At 38.7% G+C, this 10,801-nt stretch overlaps 1 protein-coding gene across 3 annotated transcripts in view; it reads right to left on the bottom strand.

Annotated features, from left to right (window-relative positions):
- Positions 1-5,574: 5,574 nt before the first annotated feature.
- The window catches only part of Vsig1 (V-set and immunoglobulin domain containing 1), a 32,939-nt gene continuing 27,712 nt past the window's right edge, over positions 5,575-10,801 (bottom strand). For 2 of the 3 annotated variants that reach the window (XM_021188336.2, XM_021188337.1), the window contains 2 exons: positions 8,660-8,798; positions 5,575-7,366 (listed from right to left, as the gene is read on the bottom strand). In XM_021188336.2, the coding sequence (XP_021043995.1) occupies positions 6,970-7,366; positions 8,660-8,798 (536 nt within the window). In that variant the 3' untranslated portion in view covers positions 5,575-6,969. The remainder of the gene's footprint in view (positions 7,367-8,659; positions 8,799-10,801) is intronic. The other variant, XM_021188338.1, reaches the window with a different exon arrangement.

The following is a 10,801-nucleotide window of genomic DNA, read 5'->3' as shown; positions in this document are numbered from 1 at the left end:
TGTCTTTGCCTTACAGAAGCTTTGCAATTTTATGAGGTCCCATTTGCCAATTCTTGATTTTACAGCACAATCCATTGCTGTGATCAGAAACTTCTATCTCCCAGCCTCCAGATTAGGGTCACTGGTGAGCCTTCCAATTCTGGATTGTAGTTCATTCCAAATATAGTCAAGTTGACAACCAGGAATAACCACTACATCTTGCTATCTCAAATCTCTGAGATGTCCAGGGTTTGAGCATGTTCCACCTTGCCAGTCCCATGCCCATTTTTTTTCTGGTGGCATGGGCCACATGCCCTACACTCCTAGTTGTTTTGATTTTCATTTCCCTGATCACTACAGGTGTTGAACATTTCTTTAAGTGCTTCTCAATCATTAGAGATTTCTCTGTTAACAATTCACTGTTTAACTCTGTATCCCATTTTTAAAAAACGGGTTATTTGGTTTATTGATGTCTAGTTTCTTGAGTTCTTTATAAATTTTGGATAACAACCCTGTCAGAGGTTGGTGAAGACCCAGAAGTAAATCCACACACCTATGGACACTTGTTTTTGTTTTGTTTTGTTTTGTTTGTTTTAAGAAGCTAAAACTTTACAATAATGCTAAAAAAAAAACAAAAAAGTATCTTCAACAAATAGTACTAGACAAACTGAATATTTGCATGTGAAAGAACTCAAGTCCAAGTGGATCAAAGACCTCAGCGTGAAACTGAATACACTAAATCTGATAGAAGAGAAACTGGTAGCACTGGAAACAACTTCCTGGACAGAACACCAACAACTCAGGCACGAAGATCAACAATTAATAAATTGGACCTCATGAAACTGAAAGGCCAAAAGGCTCCTGTAAGGGCAAAACAGTAACCTACAGAATAGTGATTTTTAAAAATAGGACCAGAATGTACAGCCTTGTCTTATAAGGTCTGCTGGGGCAAAGGCCCTTTTCTTTTTATACATTTTGAGATTTCTTCAAGAAACAGTACGGACTGAACCAAGCTTCAGGAAATAAGTAGTCTCTTAGATCAATTAACTATATAAACTAGAATAGTAATGATTCTGACATTGATCAAACTGCTACCTGTTCCTATAGGAAACAAAATAGCAACAAAGTTCATTCAGGTCAGTAGGTCTTGTGATAACAAAATGAACTCAGAGAAGATGATAATTCAATTATGACATTAACACAAGAACAGAATGTTGAAGAAATAGGTTAATGGAAACTGGAAACAAAATCTAAGATCTTAATTCTGTGTGTAGATGTACTTGTTTGAGTCTGAGCTTATCCGTGTGAATGAAGTGCCTAGAAGCTTCCCTAGAGCTGGGATTTGAGCTGTCTGACATGGTGGTGTGAACTGACCTCCGGTCCTCTCTAAGAAGACATGCTGTTAACCACTCAGCCATCACTGCAGCCCTGAAACGGGAAGATTTTACACACTTAATTTTCTAAATTTCAGCTAGGTTCTATATTTGAGGTCAATGTTGAGGCTCACTGTGACAGGATGTCTTGGATTATCTCTATGATCCCCAGTAATTTTATTCCTTAATTCCTCAACTACACCAACTACAATGAATTCCTTACATGACTATATCTGTTCTTGTCTGTTTTCATATACTTTTATTTTTAACTCCCCCAAATCTGTCTGGTGGTACGTTTGCTGTAGTACAAAAAAACTTCTTTACTTGGGGGTTCACGGATTCAGCTTTACATTTCTATTGACTGCCTAAAATTGAAAGCAAAACTTGCTGTATTTTTCTGTGTTTAGATTTTTTTCCCAAGTTCTCAAAGGGAACCATGATTCCCCCAAAAGTTCCCCTGAAATGACAGTAATAAAAACCACTGAATCAATTGTCAGAAGATATAATTCAACAGCAGTATACACCTTCTCTATTTTGTAAGATTTTTAAAATATCTATTCATTCTATTCTTACTATAATCTATGAGAGAGAAATCTTCATTTCGTAGATAAAACTTCCAGACCTACAGAAACAGCCAATCACAAAACCCAGCTTCCATGGAACCCAAATCATTTGTGTGTGTGCGTGTGTGTGTGTGCGTGTGTGCACACGCGCACATGTGCATGTGTGTGTGTGTGTGTGTGTGTGTGTGTGTGTGTGTGTGTATGTGTATTTGCTCATGGGCACTCGAGCATGTGCAGACACACACCTCTACTTTTCTTAGTCACCGAGATTAGGTATAACACCTACCTTCCTCCCTACCTAGCATTTTTCTTTTAAATTAGCAGTGACATTGGATCTATGCAGTTTTACTCCTGTGTTTCTAATACACAGCTCCTACAACCCTTCTGGTTTCCTAGGTTCTAAAAGTGAAAAAGCACTTTATACATAGCTCCTACAGCCTTTTGAAATTCCTGGGTATGAGGAGCAACTTGTTCCAGTGATCAGATCTTGATGGCCTTCTGAACTTCAGGGTAAGTAGGGACTGTTCAACAGAATGGCCTAATTATAATCAAAATCTTGGGACTCTGCGTTCCACCTTTTTACAACTTCCCCTATTCCCTGGTACTGGACAGGAGGTTCAATTAAGTTTACCCATGAAGACTCTACTAAAACAAAAACAAAAACAAAACCCTCTAAACTGTAGAGTTTGGTAAGCTTCCAAGTTATTGAACACATTCACATGGAGGGCAATAATGGACCTTGACTGTGTGGAAACAGAAGCACATGACCCTATTTTACCCCACCCTAGGTACCTTTTCGGTTAGTTGTTCATGAGTGTCTTTTGCAATGTCCTTTCCAATAAACCAGTAAATATAGTTCAAATGTTTCCATGAGTTCTGTGAGTCATCAAAAAAGCATATTGAAACTCAGAAGGAAATTATGAACATTTCCAAACTGTGCCTAAGTCACATGGATGTGTGGATGAGCTAGACAGTGATTTTTGAATGGTACCTGATAATAGAGAACTAGAGGACAGTTCTGTGGGAATGAGCCCTTGGCACATGGGGTCTGTGCCAACTCCAGTAGTGGCAGAATTGAATTCAATAGTAGAGGACACAGTTGGTGTCGACGGCAAATTTCAGTATTATTTGGTGTGAGAAATTTGCTAGCGTTAGTTTTTCAAGCAGATATAATACTTTTTCCTTTATTGACGTATCTTTTAGAATAATCTTTCCTGGAATCCCCATTGTACTCTGCATCCTTGTATTTTAAACCATAAACCTTTATTTTAAGCCTTTAAACAGATTCTTTTATGATGCCTTGTAACTTATTTTCCAGTATTTATATACATTGTGAAATAAACTTTGTATTTTTTCTGTTTTGTTTTTCCAGACAGGGTTACTGTAGGGAGCCACGTCCCCTCCCCTGGGCTACCCGAAGCCACACCTTAACGATGGCACCTGTCGATGGCACCTGTCAGCTATGAAGCTCGTGGTAAACAGGTCCACATTTGGTGGTGATTTGTTCCTGCTCTTCTGGTTGGCTGAGGCCTCGCGCCTGCCCTTTTAAAAGTAAAGTGAAGAGGTTATGGAACATGGTTCTTGTGCATGGCTACCTGGCATTAATTAAATGTATTCTAACCTTGTTCCCTAGCTACATTCTGTTTGTTTGTCAGACACAGACATCTTACACCTCAAGACCAAAGTGTTAAGACAGAAAGGGGGAAATTATAGCCAGCTTAACAGGAATGAAGATATTCTACAGAGACTCTTCTTCTGTCTCCCAGTCTATCAGACTACTGAAATAATGGACGCCAAAGAAATGGGAAAAGCCCCAGGAATCTTATGCTGAAGGAAGAACATGGGTCCAGCCAGAGAGAGAATGCATCACCAGGAAGGAGATTTCACAGAGTTCTAACAATTTGGCAGACCACCTTCAGGATGAGCCTGAAGCCCAATGATGTGTCAGTTGTAGGCAAGACTATACTTTCATAGAGAATGTTTTAAGTGTGTGTCTCCATATGTGTGTCCCTTTATTTAAATTTTAATCTCATTTCAAGACACTAAAGACAAACTTGGGGGGGGGGATTCGTTGGATCTCTTTGTCCCTCTTCCCAAAGTGACTACATTGAATAAAACTTCTTTTTCTGCTCTCTACTCTTAAAAAAAAAAAAAAACAAATACTTCTTGAGTGGATTAACTTATCAACCTTGGTGAGATCACTAGATAGTGAAATTTCATATTCATCAGAGAATAGTTATAGAGAAGCCAGGGCTGAAAAGGCTAGGGTAGATGTAATTCCTGAAATTGAATCTTGCCTCTGTATCAACCACCCTCAGGCTATTAGAAGAGGGGAACAAAAATAATGTAAGAGCCAGAAGTCAGAGAAGACTGGAGTAAAATGGTGGCCTCTAGATATGTATGATAAGACCACAGCACTCATAAACACACAGCTGTGGTTACCTGCATAAGACCTGTGTAAGAACAATTCTGAAATCTGTCAACATTCTAGCATAAAGGGGAGCTTATGATCTCCCACACTTAACTGAAGATTTATTGACAGTTAATGGCTTCTTGGGGAGGAAGAGCCAGTTTTAAGGGTGTGGCTTCTGATGGGTTGAGCATACTCCAGTGGATTGCCCCACACCCAGGAGTATATAAGCAGCACAAAAATGCACTTGATGCGTTATTTTTTACGGGACATTAAGTTAAGAAGAGAGGTTATGCCGGGCGTGGTGGCGCACGCCTTTAATCCCAGCACTTGGGAGGCAGAGGCAGGCTGATTTCTGAGTTCGAGGCCAGCCTGGTCTACAAAGTGAGTTCCAGGACAGCCAGGGCTATACAGAGAAAACCTGCCTCGAAAAACCAAAAAAAAAAAAAAAAAAGAAGAGAGGTTACGTAAAGGTGGATCTAGAAAGCTTTTTTGAGGGAATAAGATGGGATGAATACTACCAAAACATATTCCATGGAATCCCCAAATAATAAAAAATAATGTATTAAAAAACATGATTAAACTGCATGTTGACACCTTATGTGTAATAAGCATTTTCAATGGCTAGGGGTCCATAGTCTTCAGCAGACTCCCAAGGTGATCTAGGATCTCAAAAATGTGAAAAAAATCGTTCATACAACTATTCATCAGTATTCAAATAGAAGAGTTCTAGTAAAACCATCATCAGTGACCTCTTCCCTAGTCAGCCCTGTTCCATCAGAAATCTGGGAGTATAGTCAGTGACTATCACAGGTCAATCCCTCTTCCTATGATTTACCCAATATTAGAAATGGACAAAAAATTCAGCTACTTAGCTGTTATAGTAATTTTAGTATTAGTCTGCGGTTTCTAAAAATGAGGTCATTCTCAGGACCTTCAGAAGTTTGCTTCCTTGTGCACATTAGGCACTATGTATCATGGCATTGCATTATAATTCAGCTGTTAATGGAAACACTGATGCTTCAAAAATCCCCAAGAGTGGCTACCAATTGACACATCAAAGAAAAATACTCAAGTAAAGCTTGATATCTCTTTTCATGGCTTGGTGCAAGTAATAACTATTAGTTAACTTCATTTAACCTTAAAATGTCTGTAGACTCTACCTCAATTGATAAATAGGCAGGATCTATACAGAGAAAAGTTTTCAGTTAAGGGAATCCTTTATATAAATCCTGACATGACAGAGATTCACTGAAAAATATTTACTTGAGAAGAAAGTCAAACATAAAAGTATATACTATAGGATACCGTTCTTATAAAGGTCAGGAAAAGGAAAAGCTAACGTTTAGAAATGGAAAACAGATCAGTGGTCATCTTGGTCCAGGGCATAATGGAATTATAAAAGGGAACACAAAGAAGCACTTTGGGATAGTGGAAACTTCTATGTAGGTATGGTAATTTCATGGGTGTATGCAACTGTCAAAACTCATCAAATTATACAGTTAAAATAGATACAGCTTATAGTGTATAAATTATATGACAATAAAATTCCTCATTAAAGAATTTATCTTAGTAGTCACTAAATGAGATTTTATTAAAGATTATTTATTGAACCTTAAAATTATATTCCATATATGATTGATTACATAAGTTTAAAAAAGTAAATCTCCATGTACATTTCTTCAGAGTGGGATATCAGTGATATATGATCATTAAAAAGCATTTTTAAAATGAAAGAAGGATTTTATCAATGTATTCACTTACTGCTTATCATTTATTTAAGAGTGATGTTTCTACTAACATGGACTACAGACACAGTAATACAGAGTATTTAAATTGCCAGTTTAGATTATCTAAAATTGACCAAAGTGTTCATCTGGAAAACCATCCCAGTCTACTGCCAAAATCACATAGCATCCGACAGTAATAACATCATAGCTTAGTCAAAGGTATACTCTAAATCGCCGCCAATACCAACACTTTATGCTCACCAAAGAAAAAGTTTATTCTAAATTGTTTTCTTGTACACCATTTGGTAGTGAAAAATAAGTTATAAAAATGCTATGCTCAAATGTTGGACACCGAAGTGATTTATTAAAGATCTAATATGATAAATTATAAGACTTAGTTTTAAATTGTATGTACCAATTGATACATACCTTATTTGGGAAAAATTATTTTTTCTAATTTATGGGCCAATGGTGCCAACTTTTTTCTCAGTGGTAAATACAAAAAAAAAAGGAAAAACAACCAATCATAAAATTAATATTCAATCAAATTAACCCTATCTTATGATATTTACAGGTGATCCATGACAAAAAATAACTATAAAATACAGAATATACTTTTGCAAATACTCTTCCAAGTAAATTAGAAATAAACCACTTGTCTTGGCCTTCTCATTTGTTATGTTACATATTAGTACAGTTTTAAGTAACCCCTATACTAAAAAGGCAGAAATCACAGCATTTCTTTGTAGTTGCCTTGATTTCTTTATTTTGGATTAATGGTTGGAATGAATATGTTGTTAGATGAGGGTTGTCCATGATGGACGGACAAACTGGGGGCTGGTTAAGTCCACCAAATTTTAAAAGCCAGGAATGGGTTCCTTAGTGGGAACTGCCATACTTAATGCCATGCCTATTTATGCCTTAACTGTATCCTTTCCCTCCTTGCGCAGAGGCTCAATTATTACTCCAGACTGGGGGTCAGGCTCAGGCTCAGGCTCAAGCTCAGGCTCAGGCTCAGGCTCAGGCTCAGGCTCAGGCTCTGTCTCTGTCTCTGTCTCCGGGTCCTGCTCTGGATGTGGATGAATTTCTGCCTCAGGCACTGACACTGGCACTGGACCCTCTGGTTCAGGGTCAGGCTGTGTGGCAGTTTCCAGTGGGGGATTAGGCTCATATTCTGGCTCCAAGACTGCAGTAGTAGTAGGTTCGGTGTTGTGGCCAGCATGGATGGAAGATGGCAGAGTTCCTTCTAGCTGAACACCATCAGCTGGAATTGCCTCATTTTGTTGGGAACGGTGTACCTTTGTCATTGGCCTATAAGAAAGAATCACCAGAAAAACATTAGGGAAGATTCACACTGGGAAATTTCTCATGAAGCCATCCATACACTGTAGCTTTAGTATTGAATAGGCCCTAGACCACTGGTTCTCAACCTTCCTAATACTGCGACACTTTTAATACAGTTCCTCATTTTGTGGTGACCTGCAACCATGAAATTATTTTAGTTTCTACTTCATAGTTGTAATTTTGCTACTGTTATGGATCATAATACAAAGAGTTTTGGAGATAGCCGTTTGCTAAAGGGGCCACAACCCACAGGTTGAGAACCATAGGTTTAGAACATCTGCTCATTCTGATATTTTGACTTGCTGTCAGACCAGATGTGTCTGTTCTGGAGTTTAGAAAGGATTGATTTCTACATTATGAAAGTCCAAGAGAGGCACACCATCTTTTTAAAATAAAGAAAAGGTCTGAGAAACTAATAAGATATTTGAGAGTCAAATCCGTGGCTCAGTTGTGTCTATCTCCAACTCCTTAGTACTTGGCTCCTGATTCCTTTTTTGGAACCAAGAAGATGGAAATCCAGGGAAGGGCACGCCAATTGATTATCTAATACCTAGTGGCTTATCCATGAATATCTGCATACAGATAACAGTATACGTACTTATCAGGTTGTATTTGGGAATATATATGCATATAAATATACATATATGAACACAATAACGATGAAAAAAATAGGCCATGAATTTGAAAGAGAACAGGGAAGCATATATGGGAGGATTTGGAGGGAGAAAGAGAAGGGGAAAATGTTGTAATTATAATCTCACACAAATCAAAATAAGTTTAAAAGGAAGAGGGAAGGGAGAGCAAGTAAATGAGCATCGCCTACACTGCAGAATAGCAGTGTACGTAAGAGCACAGGCTGTAGGCCAACCAAATTCTGACTTCCCTGGGCCCTATGTACTTTTGCTTTTGTAGGTCTCCTGTTATATTAAAATATTCACAATTGTGTTTATGATTGTGTCAGTATAAAAATAAACATGTAAATATTAGATCCTAAAACATTGTCTCTGACCTAAAAGGACTTTTTGTGATGAGTAAATTAGTTAATATCCGTACTTAGAACAGAGTCCAGCACACAGGGCTCCATAAACAGGCACCATGGTGCTTTAGGTAAAAACAGTGAGAACAAGCAGAGAGTTAACCTTGACAGGTCATGCTGAAAGGGGCACCTAGGGGGAGGTTAGTGGAAGTTCCATCCCAGGAATGCTTGCATTCAGGTTAAGACAACAATGGAGATGTGGCTGGAAGTCAAAAGGGGCTTACTCAAGTTCCGTGCTGGAATTTAAATTCTTCTTCTGCTTGGATTTAACTTTGTTCCTGGCAAAGTACACCACACAGATGATGACAGCAGCTCCTATCAGGGCACCAACCAAAGCTCCGATGATGATCCCAACTTCTGGATCTGGAGGGCACAGATAGATAGTAGGGAAATCAGAACATATCTCCTAACATACATGCATTTGAGACTGGTGAGAACTACCTGGAAGGTTCATGGAGCAAGAAAGTGACAGGCAGAGGTGGAGGGAAAAGAAACCCCTAGAATTCTGCTACTTAGGTTCCTAGTGATGAAGAAGTGGCTGTGTAGTTTCACATTGACATGTATACAAGGGAAGAAAACTATGCCCACTTGGCAGGCAGGTTTGTTTTTAGAACAGTATTTAGGGAACAAAGTTTCCAGTGTACATTTATGTGACCAGAGATATGTCATGGCAATCTGGTAACCAGAAACATGGTCTGTTACGGGAAAGAACATTTAATCCGCGTTTCCAGGGCTAAGTGAAATCGAAAAGCTTTCCTAAAAAGCTTCTCCACACACTCCTTGCTCCTGTCACTGGGAAATGATATGCCATCTGGATAAACAAACATCTGGTTTATTACATCAGTCTATGGAAAAGTTTAATGAGTATGAGACAATCCAGCTGAGCACCAGACCTTCAAGCCCAGGGGTGTTGTCTCTGACAGAACATGTCTGGGTCACAGACCAGACCATCCCCGTCTATTTTCCCTTAAATAAGGGGCAACAGTTTATATTTTGAAATGAGGAATAAAGTTTGCATTAAAAGTCCTTCAACTTCTTATAAATAAAGGAATTCATGTAGCCAGGCACAGCAGTGCAAGCTTGTGATCCTAGCACTCCAAAGGCTGAGGCAGAAAAATCCTGAGTCTGAACCCAGCCTGGGCTATACACATAGAAAGACCTGCCTCAGAAATGCTAAATGGAACAGCTATGTCACTAAGTCTCAGGGAATAAAGCAGAAGAGTAGGTAGGAAGAGTGTTAAGAGACAGGATGGGGAGCTGGGCAGCAAAAAGATGTCTTCCAGATGTGACATAGCTACTACACTCATGAACTCCCTGCAGCTGTGGTTATCTGCACACTAATCAAACAAGATTGAGCCCTTTACATTTCATCATGGATGAATGAAAGACCCATGAGGCTCAACCCCTCCCTGCAAGACTACCAGCAATCAGCAGTTGTTGGAGGAGGGAATGTCATTTGACCAATGCTTAGGCAAGACATGCTAATTAAACTCAATAGGCCACACACCTAAAGAAGACATCGAAGGAGAAGAGGGACTTGTTGGGAAAATTAGTTCTAGTGGGAGATAGAGGCAGTGAGAGAGGGGCATAGGGATGTGTGAAAATTCATTATATAAATGGGTGAAAGTATAAGACAATAAAAATAAAACAAAAGGAACACACATGAATAATTTTAAAATTTAAATGACTCTAAACTTTTAATGAAACAGCATTCTCTTGACCCACTCCGACCACTCTTGGTATTTTCCAAAGCTACTCTTGCCTCCATATTTCTATTATGCTTGCTCTCAGATGGCCTCCCTTTCTCCAACTTTCATTATTCCTTTCTGAATTTCTATGCTCTCTTCATCTCCCACTACATTCTCCCAATACAATTACAAATTGTAATTGCACAATTTTAATTAAATATTCTATTTATGAAAATTAAATACTGTTCACAACTCAGGAAACACCCGTACTATGATTCTTTGTTGGACAACATTTTAAAATGTCTCCCCCATTTTACAGAAACAATAGCCTTTGTTAGTACCTTCAAGTGCCAGCTCAGCTGCTCCAGATCTGTAACCCTAAGTGTTCCTTTTTTGGTGTCCTATATACTCTGTGTGGACCTATCCTCTAGCATTTAGTACATACAGTTTTTGTTTGCCCTCTAGCTGAATGATGAGCTCCTTGAGTGAAAGATGTATTTTTTTTCTTAACCTCAGGCTCTTCATCAATTATGACCATCCATAGTAGATATCTAATAGGTGACTGAGAAAGAAGAGAAGGAAATGGGCAGAGAAAGGAAAGGAGGCAAGAAGGAAGAGGGAAGGAAGGAAGGAAGGAAGGAAGGAAGGAAGGAAGGAAGGAAGGAAGGAAGGAAGGAA

The sequence above is a fragment of the Mus pahari genome, chromosome X (assembly GCF_900095145.1).
Source record: "Mus pahari chromosome X, PAHARI_EIJ_v1.1, whole genome shotgun sequence".
Classification (NCBI taxonomy): domain Eukaryota; kingdom Metazoa; phylum Chordata; class Mammalia; order Rodentia; family Muridae; genus Mus; species Mus pahari.
The sequence above is the reverse complement of the archived record's forward strand: the minus strand, read 5'-3'. Positions and strand labels throughout refer to the sequence as shown.